This window comes from Hemibagrus wyckioides, linkage group LG24 (genome assembly GCF_019097595.1).
Source record: "Hemibagrus wyckioides isolate EC202008001 linkage group LG24, SWU_Hwy_1.0, whole genome shotgun sequence".
Taxonomy (NCBI): domain Eukaryota; kingdom Metazoa; phylum Chordata; class Actinopteri; order Siluriformes; family Bagridae; genus Hemibagrus; species Hemibagrus wyckioides.
The window spans coordinates 13,667,456-13,682,423 of NC_080733.1; the positions used below are offsets into that span (position 1 = coordinate 13,667,456).

Below are 14,968 nucleotides of genomic sequence, written 5' to 3' on the forward strand. Positions count from 1 at the left end.
CAAACATCATAACTCAGTTTTCAAGAAAGCTAGAAAGCTCAAACTTAGATTTCTGTATTTGTTTTTTGACCTGCTTCACCTATGGTGTGACAATCTGAGAAATCTATCCAAAAAACTTTCCAATTAAAAACTTTCCATCAATTTTCCTGAAATTCTCACCATGGATTGAAGAGGACGAGACTAAGACAGGAATCGAAGTTTACAATAAGCCCTTGTTCTCTCAGGGATATGTGCTACAGTTTGGTCTGTGGGGAGAAAACGTGATCACCAGGTGGAACGGTGGAGTGGCCACGATTGAAGAGTGTCCAGATGGGGAGGTCTGGGGTGTAGTGTGGAAAATGGCGAACGAGGACATTGCGTCTTTAGATAAGTATGACAAGTTGTTCTTTCAGCTTTCTGCAGTTTACTCTAGTTTACTCTCATACACACCCTATATATATGTACATATATAGGTGTGTGTATACGTGCATTACTGCCATTTAACTTGGTCAAAACCTTTTTGTTTTTTTGCATTTTAGCTGTTTGCCAGAATTCATTTGCAGTGAGATCTGATCACATTAGAAGTATAGGTGGTATACCGTCCTGCTGTTTACATTTATTTCTCACATCCGTTACTCTTATCCTGCACAGATTCATGGCTGAATTAAAGAATCCTGTCTGCCGCTGACCTCAGTCATTAATGACTAGCAAAAATGATAACTTAAGAAGATTCTCTTTGCTTTGTTTCACTCATCAGACAGGAAAGTGTGGACAAGGGTGTCTACAGCCCCATGGAGGTGACGGTGAAGACAGACACTGGACCGCTTCTCTGTAGAACTTATAAGATGAACAACTTCAGACCCTGTGCTCCCTCACCACAGTACAAAGAGGTACATTTTACTGGAGTTTTGAGCTAATCAGAGAGTAATCTCTGCTTCAACATAAATAAACAGAAATAAAAGTAACCAAGGCAAGAGAGTGTCACATGGTTAGTGTATAAAATGACCAGCGCAGCAAAAACCCCTCCCCACAAAAAAACATAAATAATATATTGTGTCTATTAATGATTGACTGCATAAGAACACTCATGTACAAATGTAAACAGTGAACCGTTTTCTTTTAGCTTTAGGCTCTATAATTATTCAAACGGTCTCCTGCACCTTCTAATCGCTCTAGCTAATGTTTTCCCACATGGCCATCTCTGCCCTCATAAGATTTTGTATTTTAAAAATACAGTATTTTTACAGTATTCAACAGTATTACTTCATTATTTTTGATAAAAACATATGCCTTTGGTAACTTTACCATGCAGTACCTTATTGTCCTGGGGCTTTTAAATCTATTTCTCATATCTCATATAAAACCTTAATTAGAAACTGATTCCGGTGTTAAAGTCTCTCTCTGTGTCCAACTGTAGGTCATATGTTTAGGAGCCCAACAGAACAGATTACCCGAATACTACATAAAGAAGCTGCAGGCTGTGGAGACCAATTACTACACGGGACCTTCAATATTAGATGATATTAAAAACCATAAGAACTGAGTGTGTGGAATAAGAAGACCAAAGGTCCATCAAAGTCACTTAGAATTTCCAAATGGTGCTGAATTTGTTTTATGCTTTACATTAAGGTTCCCTTATCACTGGTATGCATCAACAAACCATGAGTAACACTACATAAGTAACACTGACTTATACACCGATCAGGCAGAACATTATGATTATATTAATGTATGTAGGCATACATTATGATAATATTGTGTTGGTCCCCCTGACCCATCGAGGCATGGACTCCACTAGATCCCTGAAGGTGTGCTGTGGTATCTGGAACTAAGATGTTAGCAGCATATTCTTTAAGTCCTCTAAGTTGCCTCCATTGACCCCACCCCATTTTGCAACTTACAGGACTTAAGGGATACTTTTGATAGATACTGACCACTGCAGACCGGGAACACCCCACAAGAGCTGAAGTTTTGGAGATGCTCCGATCCAACCGTCTAACCATCACAATTTGGTCCTCGCTCAAATCCTTACGCTTGTCCATTTTTCCTGCTTCTAACATCAACTTTGAGGACAAACTGTTCACTTGCTGCCTCTAATATATCCCACCCACTAACAGGTGCCATGATGAGGAGATCATCAGTCTTATTCACTTCACCTGTCACTGCTCATAATGTTATGCCTGATCGATGTAGAACTTTTAAAAAAAATCAAACAAAGTTGTGCAGATTCAGCGATGTTCATTCCATCAATGAGTAAAATGCATATTGTTCAGCAAGAACATTAGCTTAATGAACATGATTTTACTTGTGTGCTGGTAAACTTTAAAATTCAGTCAGGAAAGCAACATTTTACTAAAACTGTAGTGATGTTTCATTTTTGCTTCAATAATACAGACTTATAATGTAGTGTGATATACATTATGTAGTACCATACTAATTATAACTCAATGCGGGTTGGCTAGCATTTAAACAAATCTTAATACATGTATACAGTGGTAATTTCTTAACGGTTTTCTGGTTCATTAATGCTGAAGTTCATGCAACACAGTAAATAATGTTGAACCCACTTCATGACAGAGTGTTTTAACTATTTTTTTTATCACAATAAAGTACAAAAGCCCCACAATTATAACAATAAAGTAGAAGAACCGATGCACACAGACACAGAAGGAAGATGCTCAGAGGGTTCCCAGTGCTTTATTGTGATTTTTGTCACGAAATGACAGGGAGCCAAATACAGATTTGTAATGATGAAATATTATAAACAAGGTTTTCATGGACATTTAGCATTTTTCTAAATTTCTAAGTTAGACACTTCATCAATGCAATTTTACTGTAATGATGAATAAATGAAATGACAACCAAATAACATCTAACTTCACCTGATATAACAATATTTATGAAATTCATCAGAGTGGATTTTTCTCCAGATAATTCTATCGTCCTGTATTAGTGCAATGTTTCGGTCTGGTCTGGTGGCACTACAAAAAAAAAAAAAATCATTTCTACAAAATGTTTTTCTTTCCTTTCAGGAACAAAATAGTAAAGTACAATTAAATAAGTAAATTTGAGTATTTGTTTTTGTGTGTAATTAGCCTAACTACTGTACACACCTCACATAAGGCTATCCCATTCTTATATTAAGCAAACAATCAAAACACGGACTTGAAATAACGCCACATGTTTTTTTTTCTTTTTTTTTTCCAAAAAAGCTACGTTGTCATACTGTGACCATTGGACGTCAAAACTACAAGCATCAACAATAAGTGGTCAGATTACAGCGAGCTTTCAGTTCTGTGTTCGCCTTGAACCGCTAGTTTCTGTGAAATTCTGAACCCCAACTCATACAAAAAGAAATTCTTTAGTAAAAATTTCATTTACGACTATTGCCTGTGAAACATAGCAGCACATTTTTTAGCAAAAAAAACGGCACTTGATTATTTTAGCACCGAACTATGTAATCTCCACACTAGAAAGAAAGAAAGAAAGAAAGAAAGAAAGAAAGAAAGAATTAAGGAAAGAAAGATGGACCATTTCACTTTTAAAATTGAAAGGTGAAAATTAGTTGCTACTTCAGAGCTCTATTTACAGAAAAATTATCCCAAAATTTGAGTACAAGTTCACCCAGCATCCTCGACGTCTGCAACGTGGCTGTGTTCAAAGACTGAAACGTCCTCAGCCGTGCTTCTCACTCGGGAAGAAAGACGTGTGTCCAGTGAAGCTACATCCTGAAACCCAGATGGTTCAACACAGCAGTGTGTTTTTTGCACTCTGCTGTCCTTTGGTGTGCTGAAATGGAAAACGGGAAGAAGAAGAAGAAGAAACACATGGGTAGGATCCCTGAGTCAGTTTTTAATTGTCTTTTGGCACAGGTGTGAATCTGAGGTGATGACAGGTCTTTGTGAAATCACTGAGGCTCTGGATCACAGGGTGTGCAGTCTGCAGTGACAATGAGAGAACCTAAAAGAAAAGAACAAATACTATACTTCTTGTCCGGGACGGAATGAATTCATTCTAATGAAAAGGTAACATGGTGTATAATACCTGTGCAATGTTCACGATTGTTTAATCGGTAGGGTGTTCTGGACACGACCGGTTTACCTCGAACCATTCATCAATACACCTGTGTGGTTAAAAATACATTTAAAAAAAGAAGTACGGATTAGTAACCAGAGCCGTGTGCACGTGGATCAGGTTCGTCATGTAACGAGTGTTTGTCTTGTCTTTACCCTTTGTGGTAGATACAGAGGCAGGGCAGTCTGGCGATGGTGTCTCCCTGGGTCATGTCATCCAAGCATATTGCACACTCCCCAGAATCCTTCATCAGGACATCCTCTGAAGTCATAAAGGAAAAGACATTACTTGGTTAACGGCTTGTTACGGTGTCAGGGTTAATTACAGTGTGTGTGTTTCTGAAATACAGTATTAGTAGTGCGTTTCATCAATTACCATCTACCTGGTCAGTTTTTTAATCATCTATTTTGGCTGCTATGAAATATCGGATTTTATAACCTTCTCCAGGGGCCTTTCTGTGTGGAGTTTGCATGTTCTCCCTGTGCCTGCGTGGGTTTTCTCCAGGTACTCCGGTTTTCTCCCACAGTCCAAAGACATGCTTCTAGGCTGATTGAAGTCTCTAAATTGCCCGTAGTGTGCGATTGCGTGAGTGAATGAGTGTGTGTGTGCGCCCTGCGATGGGTTGGCACTCTGTCCAGGGTATATCCTGCCTTAATGCCCGATGACGCCCGAGATAGACACAGGCTCCCCGTGACCCGAGTATAGATCGGATAAGCGGTACAGACAATGAAAATAACCTTCTCCCTCTGGACATGTCCTAAATCATATGCTTCATTCGATGTATTATCGAAATGGTAAGTATCCTCTGTGTGTATAAGCTATGAAGCGAGTGGATGCTGCCGTGTACAACCTACCAAATTCTATTTTGAGTGATGTATATTTACCTTCTCAAAACAGTTAACTGTATAGTCAGTGTTATAGAATGAAGACATTAATTATGTCTGTATGTTTATTGACTATTATGTACACAGCATTAACAACCATAAAAGTGCCATTTTGTTTACTGTCGATGTTGTGAATAGTCCTGTTGCTATGACGACAGGTGGGAACACCTTCCTAGTCTTTCCTAGTCGGAGGTTGGAAATTCAGAGCTTCTTTTGAACACGGCAACCTCGGTTTCTTTGCACAAGGGACGCAACTGCAGTGCAAACCCTCTGGCTGTGGAATCATCTACTGCTGTAAACACATGACATCACTACCTGTGTGCACGTATCCTGATGTAATCCGTCTTTACATTGTTACCCAATGTACTTTTATTATTTGCACATTTTTTCCTATACACCCTTCACCTGGAAACATGGCTATAGTGCACCTATAATTGGAATGTAATTACCTTTTATAGTAAAAAAGCTTTAAAATATATGCACACTTATAGACATGCTTACCCCGGGTACAAGGACTGGTTCAGTTTAGTACGCTTTTCTCCTGAGTATAACGTGTTTGTCGCTTGATCATACACGTGCTACGAAACGCACGGAAGAACAAGGCACGGTTAATCAACGTATTTTTAGATTAGGTTACCGCAACACTCCTGCTTGCTTGCAATAGGGAATAGCTCAGGCTTTGTTTAGATGTGACACCTCTGAAATCATTGCTGAAGCTAATAAAGGTAACATATAAACAGGTGATACCAAGTGTTCAAAACAGAGCCAGGGTAGCAACACAACAGTCATCAGATGTTGTCCTTCACCGTATTGGGGACATTACCGACTTCTTTGGCTTCTTTGTGGAAGTAACAAGATCTTGAGCAGCTTTAAATGATGTGTAACATATTAAGGATATAATCTGGTCAGTGGATCCAGAGCCAATCCTGGGAACTTTAGCTGTAAAGCGCTCTAAACTGACGTCTGGCATCATGCAAATGCATATTTCACACCCAGGGCCATGTTTCATACCCAGGGGCAATTCAGAGTAACCAACCATGTTTTTGGACTGTGGAAAGAAAATCAAGAAAACTCCATATATGGACACAAGCAGAACATGTGACGCTCCACAGAGATACGAAGACAGCTCTCAGGATTGAACCGAAGACCCTGGAGCTGTGAGGAAGGAACGTCACCTTGTGTCACGGCTGCAGAATGTATGTAGACTGTAGTAATCCAACTTTAAAAGGATGTCCCTCAAAACAGATTCATTTTTCATCCAGGTCTGCTTCAAGAAAATAAAATAGACTTTGCGCTTTGAGCACTTTGATGATGAAACCAGAACAGTCCAACTCTGAGCTCTTGAGAAAGTCTGACTTTCTGAATGTCGATTATGGGAGCCAAGAGGATTTTTTTTTTGTTCTACTCAAAAGCTGGAAATCGGCATTGTAGTCATTAACCCAGCTTTACACCAGCACATGTAAATCTTTGACTAGTCACAGGGATCACAAAGCTCAACACCAAGTAAGGATTAAAATACGTGGTGGTCTACTGTTATAGGAAAATCATCAACAGCGGCCAGGCAGATCGCAGAGTTACTTTTACCACCCTGAAGTTTATTTCCCTTTAATAACACAAGATACCATGTTTTATTCCTCTTATCAACAATTTTATTGGTTAAGAATGACATTTCAACCATTTACTGGTGTGAAACATCTGAGATAAGTTGGTTTCCTTTAGCACTGACATTATAGCTGCTATAAACAGTATTTTCCTCGGTCTTGACGTTTATAAGAAAAGGAAATGCGGCCAAAATATGTTTCCTGTCCTGAAGCTTGTGGGAAAACTTTCCTGACTTTCCTGAAGACTCCTTAATTTTAACAATGTTAAATAAAAATCTCCTTACAGAAAGCTTCACTACATAAACAACTGCACAATTTATTTCTGTTAAACAGCAACACATGTACGATGAATTATTAATGTATCTGAATCGCACACTGCTGTCAGTGCTGCTGTTATAGGAAATCAATTCGTACCTGCTGACCACTTCAGAAGTCAATATCACTGTGGTATAAAGAGCAAAAAACAAACACGCATTCCTTTTTAACGATAAATGTTTTAACCGCATTAATCAGCGGCGGAACACAATCTGTTTACTTAAACAGATACAACACCGTGAGTCATAAAATGTTGTGTACAAACTAAACAAAGCAAACAGTTTGAAAGGTAATTACATACGACTAAACTTTCAGCTCACACCATGGAGACGGCATTGTTAAACTGTATGCTGATTATACACACATTTGAATGCAATCCAAAAGGACCCACACAGAGGGTTTCAACGAGAAAAGTGGCGTCAGGGCTTTGTGTTAATGATTACTGACTGATTAGGCCTGGGCACTGAAGCGGAACGGTGTTCAAACGATGAAAGAAAAAAATAACACAAACAAACAAAAAGTGGTGGTCTTACCGTTATAGGTGAGTCTTGGTTTGGTGAGACACATGACAAGGTGAAGGTCAATTTCATCTGAAGCAACGAACTTTGAACACACTGGACAGTTGAATCCGGCTACAACAATAATACAACACACACACACACAGTGGGTTTAACAATGAGAGAGTGTAAGTTAAGTGCAGACACTGTGACACATTTAGAAAACATCACCCTAAGCTGTTCGTCACTTTGCCTTAGTTAGGAACTATTAATAATTGTTTAACTCTACAACAAGAGGTTCTCTATCAGATTTAGAACAGGTTTAGAATCTGTTTAGGTCAGCTAAAAAGTTCCCTCTCCAACCCTATGTAACAGTATCGAGGAACTTGAAACAAATGGCGCACGGCATAAAATGTTCTCTCGGTGTCCGAGGTGAAACGGGCCGAGGTGTGAAAATCCAAATCTATTTACTGTACATGAATACACAGTGAATAAATAAATAATAAGAATAATGCAATCTCCTAATAGAACACTTCACCAAATATATTTTTTCCATTTAAATGTTTTATTTATTTATTTATTTATTTTATTTTTTTTAAATTGTCGCCTTAGATTATCTAGAGCGTTCGCCATATCAAGTCGTTATGATCTTAAGAAAGAAAGAAAGAAAGAAAGAAAGAAAGAAAGAAAGCATTCGAACCGGCACATTAATATACAATGTATGTATATACACCCCTGTTAAAATGGCAGGTTTTTGTGATATTAAAAAATTTAGCCACGATGAATCGTGTCAGAACTTGATTTCAATGTGAATAAATAAATAAATAAATAAATAAATGAAAAACAAAAACAAACCTAAATTGTTTAGGGGGGAAAAAAATGAAAAAGAAAAAGCTTAACAGTAGCCTAGTTGCATTAGAGTCTGCACACCCAAAAACTAAAACTGTCTTTATTTTATTACACCCCTAGCTTTTTTTTTTTATGTAAGAGTCTATCAGCATGGCAATCTTGACTTGGCAATATTTTCCCTCTCTTCCTTCCATTCAAGATTCATCAAATCGCAAGCATATCTCCTTTTGGAGTTTTAGCTGGATTCAGCCAAATAAATGTACATTATATTTTAAACACTGGCACTGAAATGAAATTAAAGACTCAATTAAATGCTGTATTATTTGTAGAGCCCGTCTAGCAGACACGGTCACAAAGCAGCTTTACAGAAATCGGGATGTAGAGTTATATTTAGATCCCTAAAGAGCAAGCCAGGGAAAACAAAATCAACAGGATCAAATAGGGCTACCTTTCTCTACCCCTCCTTTTGCATGCAGGAATTGTTGGATATGTCTTACCTTATGTACTGTATGTGGATAGATTACATAAGCACTGTTTACAGAAAGCGTGTGCTTTGGTAAAAGCAGATTAGATAGCTTTGTATCATTAGCTCATTTTTCAGCCAATGTAGATATCAATATCGGTGTTTCTGGATATCCCTGAGCTTCTAACCTAAAACAGATGCTAGGCTTATGCAACAGACCACATGCAAACCGAATGAGCCGCTCCTAAAGGCCAAGGGCATGACTACCACTGCTTACTTTTACTAATCTATGCTGCTTAATTTCACTACCTTATCCGTGCTCTCTGTTCTTCATAGCGCATCCTCTCTGTGCACTTTATAGTGCTAAAGGGATGTCATGCTATGCCTTACAGGGACAAATCACACAAAGAGCAGGAATTAAAAGTATCTTCGAGTACAGAATACAGCAAGGTAGTTTTGTGAGATATGCTGATATAGGAAAATAATCGTGGACTAATTTCTTTACTTATGACTTGGAATGTCTTTTAGAGAAACAACAACAACACCACACTAATTGTAGCTGACCGTCTAAGCTCTGAGCTGTGGCTTAACTGTTTCTAGCGAACAGCTGGGTGTTTACTGAAACAGATGCACATTAAATGACTAATAAATATGAGCGGTTGTAGTCAGCGTTTCCTAAAGTAAACTCTATAATGTTTAATTAACACAACAAGTGCTTTAATTCAGTAAAGGGGCCATAGTGACTTCCCCTGTTTAACTATGTCAAGTGGCAGTAACAAAACGAGCCAAACAAGTCTGGTTGGCAACTTCATTTATTTTTTTAACCAACCTAAAAGACCACAGTTCTGCCCATGTACTGGCTCACAAGACCAAGGTTTATGAATTCAAAGGTCACATGATTTAAGTTGGTGTGAAGTGAATCTAAAGACTAACAAGAGCAACGCACATCTCTTGTACATCAGTAAGCTGCTTTTCTGTTGCTTTAGCTAAGAGAGCAAAACACTGTAATATCCTGGCATCTCCTGTATCGCCATAGCAACAGTTCAGCCACATATTTGGGCTAGACTACAGATTTGGCACCTTGGCTACTAACCAAACTGCATCAGTGGCCTAATAATCATGGTATATAACGTATATTAACTGATTATATCTGCATACGGTGTACAACTATGAAACTATCATTTAGCCTTGTTGATAAACCTTTAACAATGATTCAAAATTTTCTGCAATTTTCCTATTTCAGATTGCTCAAACCAAGAGCCGATATTTTGCTGTGGTTATATTATTCTGCTCAATCTAAAGCCACTATATAACACTACAACATTAAATGTCAGGCTTACTGGTTAGTGGTGTTATTTGTTAGCAGCGCTAGTGATAAAAGGTTATGCAGTAGCTTTGCTCTGCACAAACTGAACAACAAGGACATATAGCATGCACCTAAACACCTATACATTTTACACAACTCCGCAGAAAAGAGCTTTAACTCAGGAAAAAGGTCAGACTGACTAAATTGACTTTGACAGTGTGCGCTTCAGGTTCAGTATAGAGCAAGTTCTAAAAACACACTGCGTATTTCTGCAAAGCATGTGACTTAGAGGAAGCCGCTAGTCAGAGTCCCCTTCCTCCCCTATGCTCCTATGCGTGCTCCACTTTCCCTCCACCAGGGCAAGTCAGCTTAGGCATTATCTCCTTCTTATCTGTTTTGGGTGAAAGTTTTGGGGGCAATCCACCCTGCCTTAAATAGCCCGTGGCAAATGTACAGTATATACAGAGGGCAGAGCTGCATGCTGCTTCCTGGTTCTATTGGGGAAATTACTCAAGTGAGCAGTTATTACTGTAAAAGGCATTGGCACTAGCAACCAACACAGTGTTCAATAAAAACCTTTTATGGAAGTCTGATAAATGGCAGACATTGAATAATAGAAAGGTTTGGTGTTCAGTCTATAACTCTGGTTGTAAAAATGGATGAAATGAGTGACAGATCACATGTAGTACCTTTTCACCAAGCTCAAGATTTTCATGTTTAATTTATATAAAAACATCCACCTTCTTTAGATGATTGTTTATTACTTGCAATTGCGGGACATGTGAATTTTTACTTGCTTGCTTTTGCTTGAATTCTTTGCTTTTTTTAAAAAAAATAACTGGATTTTCTAGGAACAATATCATTAAAAAAAGGAATAAAACATTACATGTAAAAGTGAAAAAAAAATCCTTAAATCATTTGTGTGTAAAATATTTATTATTAAAAGTTATAGAAGAATTTATCATAATAAAATTTTGCCATATTCTTAACATGGACTGCTGCTGCTCCTTTCAGAGGTATGCATTTATTTAGGCTTAATTTTGTACAGAGAGTGTGTAAGGGTTTAACATGTGAGTAAGAATAGAGAGAGCAATGGAAATAAGATAATGATTTATGCTGAGATAGGCACAGGCGCCCCATGACCCGAGAATAGATCGGACAAGCGGTACAAAAAAATGAAATGAATTTATGTTAAAGTACAGTTTACAATTTCATAAACAGAGTCAAGGGTGGACACCATGCACAAAGGGTTAAATGAGCAATATACTGTTTTGCTGCTGTGCTCATATTAACCCCAATAGACCATGGACTATTTGTTTCCAAAACAAATAATATCCAAGAAAATAAGGTAACTTCGAGGTAAACACAAGTTTTGTGGTAAGTTTGATTTGAAAACATCATCCAGCAAAGACAGATGAATATACAGCACTTTAATATTTGGTGCCAAACTGACTATTTACAGCACGTGTAATTAAGGGAACAATTCAGTGAAGTTTGATCCAGGAAACGCATCCACAAATGTCGCTCCAGCAACTTTGCAGATCCAGATCTGGCTACAAGCTTTATCCTTGCTTCTCAGTTACTAGCTCTGATACTGTAGTTTTATACCCAAGAACTGCTGCTGTGATCATTAACACTTTTCTGCACTCATCCCAGGACTCACAAACCACTCGTCCTAAACACAATAAGTATAGTCGGACTTCACAGTGCACAATAGAGTACTGATTTATAATCACAGGAGAGGAGGAGCTCCCTTTTGAGTCTTGAATACTCTCAAGGTTTCTTCCTCATGTCGTCTCAGGGACTTTTTCCTTGCTAGGATCACCTCTGGCTTGATCATTAATGCTCTAAATCTATATCCTGATTGCTGTGAAGTGCTATATAAATGCTTTTGAACTGAACTGAAGAAGGTGAAGGGTTTATATCACAGTCAGAATTTATTTCCTGTGCGATTGTGACTATACTGTCTGATACAAACAACTGATATCTTTATTTACTGCTTAAACATTTCGATTACGTCCACTTCAAGTTCTTCAAACATCCATAACATATTCATAGTACAAACACAATTATTCAAATTCATTGAAAAACAGAAACATGGAGGTTCCCGCTTTCATTATACTGCCGTCTAATGGTCCTGCCTACCTAGTTTCTTACAAATAAAATACAGGGGTAGTTAAGAGAGTAGAAAACGTGCACAATATCAATTTCATGCCCACTTATTATGTTGCACTCTTGTGTAAAATACAAAATCGCCAAAACAGGTTCTTTAGGCCAATGCCAAAAAAAACAAGACAATTTTAGTTCCCCTATTTTAGCCTGTGAAACTTTTTTCTGTTGCTGATACAATAAATGTTAATCGTTTTCCAACACAATGATCTTTCCAATTATTTGGAGCAGTAATATTGGAGCAGTTTCATCAATTACAGAGTTTTCTCAAACCTTTATTTGAGAAAAGGTGTGATTAAATCAAACTTCTCCGATTCCCATAAAAGAGAGGTTTCCAATGAGAAACTCTAACAACTAAAAACACTGCATTAATCTCTAACACAGATATGATCAGAACCTGTTTACAGGTGATTAATAACACTATTAACGCTATTTGAAACTCTTATTGTCAACAACCTTATTTAGTTTAGGATGAACCTTCACCTTTTTTTCCCCCAAACATGAGCTTTGGTTTAACTGCTGCTAAAGTAGTTATTTTACATAATGGGATTATTCTACAGTCATGAATGTCATGACCATGGCTGTTATTTTATAACCATGTGGTCTGTGTAGCGTTAGACCTAGAGTTAACTACAGCTCTGATTAATAAAGTTAAACCAGTTATAATGTGTGTGCTAAACCAGTTATAACAGATGTGTTCAAAGACTGCAAGATTACTTAAGTATTTAATGTTATCTTATTAACACTTATCTTAAATAATCCATGCTTTTTAAGTGCTCTTTGGTATTTGTCAGCTGTTGAGACAGTGTTATGTGTTATGTTCCTTCCCTGGAAAGGAAATCTTTAAGGATTCATAATCAATCAAAGCCACGAGCCTTAAATGACCTTTAGAGCTCTATCCGTCTCTTTATAGCCATCACTTCAGACGTTTTTGTAATGAGTAACTCTTATTATGATTACCATGCATTAACAAACTCAGCTCTTTGTATTGTTGTCTTATTGACCATGCATTTAGAGACTCGGCTCTTTCTATTGTTGTCTTATTGATTCACTCTGAACGTCAATCAGAGACATTCACTCACTCAAGGCGCGCGTGCTTCCGTTATTATGGCGCACTTGTCTTACCTCCAAGCAGGTGTGGAGACAGGTGGGCCGGTAACGATCCTATCAGTAACCTCGGACCGGACTGACTCCGCTCTCCGTCTGCGTCTTCGTCGCTTTGATTCCCGCTACCTTGCGCTATGATGGTGGACTGGAAAAGCGAGTTGGGTCTCGCGCCGTCCGCGCCGTACCGTCCGCGCGCTCCGACCTGCTGCTGGTTTCCGCTGTAGTACCTAATCGCCGCTGCACTCGCGCTCCCGGAACCGGCCGCCGTGGAGGTGGAAGTGGGCACATCCGAGCCTGAATAAGCCCTGAGGCGAGCACTAGCCGCCGGACTGCTCTGTTTGGGCCCCATGTGTTTATCTCAGTCTGTTATTGTTCAGCACGCGCAGCTCGGGCCCCAGAAACGACCAACGTCCCTTTAAAACTAAACAATCGCTGCGATGAATCGGATGATGTCTGACCTCGGATGTGAACGGGGTTTAAACTCCAGGTGTGAAAACAATCCTAAAATAAGTCGCTACATGGCGTACAATAAAAGGTCATGGCTGCACACTAGTTGCTCTTCCGTGACTGAAGTTTGGCGACGGTGTCAAAACTGTCGGCAGGCCTGCTGATGGTCAACAACCTCCGTGTTATTCAGGCAAACTTGTGCGTTCACACACTATTTCGGGGAGGGAAAAAAAATACGCACGTGTGAACTGCCGAGAAATGAAAGGTTTTAAAACCGCTACATAATAACAGCGCCGACAAAAATAAAACACAAGCCGACCCGACCGGTGCGCGCGGAGACGGTACGAGGCGAAGGTTATTATGGTCTGTGAGTGTGAAAAGCACGGATTGCCCTCCTCCTTTATGTGCGTCAGGTGACGTCAACGCGGAAGTGCAGCATAAACACACAAAGCACCAAAGCGTTCTTTTATTATAAGCGAAAATAAATCGCTTTCACGATGTGACACGCCCGTCACTGTAAATATATAACAATGGTATAACCTTATTTAAAAAAAAAATACCTAAAGGATTTTAGATCAGTGGAGGCAAATTAATACATCTCGTCATATTCAAAATATATGTAAAGCACACTCAGTGGGCAGTGTAGGTACCACCTTTTGTTGCTGTGCACAGTTTCGTCTCTAATTTCATCAAGAGAAAGCTACCTCCAATAGATCCCAGTCAAGTTTTATTTGGGAAGTAATGACTCATAGTTAAATCCCAGTTACAACCTGCACACATGGACCATTACATCCATGTATGTTTTATTTGAACTAGATTTAGTAAGTATGGGAAGGCTTTCCATTAGATGTTAGAGCGTGACTGTGGGGATTTGTGTTTATTCAGCCCCAAGAGTATTAGAGAGATCAGACGCTGATTTTGTGTGGGTGCAATTAGTGTTACATTTAATCCTGAAGGTGTTTAGTGGAGTTGAGTCGCAGTCAGGGCTCTATGTAGGACACTCGATTTCTTCCACTCCAAAGATTGTCAAATCATGTCTTGATGCTTTGAGCATAAGGGCATTGTCATGCTGGAAAATGATTTTAGTCTATTAGTTCCAGTGAAGAGAAATTATAATGTTAACGCATATAAATGTATTCTAGACAAGTGTGTGCTCCAACATTGTGACAACAGTTTGGGGAAAAACCACATATGGGTGTGATGGGTGGAAATTTTTGGCCTTAGTATTGATTAGGGGCGGTGGTGGCTCAAGTGGTTAAGGCTCTGGGTTGTGGACT

At 38.8% G+C, this 14,968-nt stretch overlaps 2 protein-coding genes across 2 annotated transcripts in view; one reads left to right on the top strand and one right to left on the bottom strand.

The window, feature by feature from the left end:
• ggcta (gamma-glutamylcyclotransferase a) overlaps window positions 1–2,437 on the top strand; it is a 5,619-nt gene extending 3,182 nt beyond the window's left edge. The window contains exons 2-4 of the mRNA XM_058377985.1: window positions 225–370; window positions 737–869; window positions 1,397–2,437. Of these exons, the coding sequence (XP_058233968.1) occupies window positions 225–370; window positions 737–869; window positions 1,397–1,522 (405 nt within the window). The 3' untranslated portion in view covers window positions 1,523–2,437. The remainder of the gene's footprint in view (window positions 1–224; window positions 371–736; window positions 870–1,396) is intronic.
• A 1,363-nt stretch (window positions 2,438–3,800) lies between these two features.
• znrf2a (zinc and ring finger 2a) lies at window positions 3,801–14,074 on the bottom strand. Its single transcript, XM_058377984.1, has 5 exons — window positions 13,263–14,074; window positions 7,387–7,485; window positions 4,209–4,314; window positions 4,024–4,102; window positions 3,801–3,939 (listed from the first exon to the last, which is right to left on the bottom strand). Exons 1-4 carry the CDS (start codon window positions 13,591–13,593, stop codon window positions 4,045–4,047), a joined length of 594 nt encoding a protein of 197 aa, XP_058233967.1. The 5' UTR covers window positions 13,594–14,074; the 3' UTR covers window positions 3,801–3,939; window positions 4,024–4,044.
• Between the last annotated feature and the right edge of the window lie 894 nt (window positions 14,075–14,968).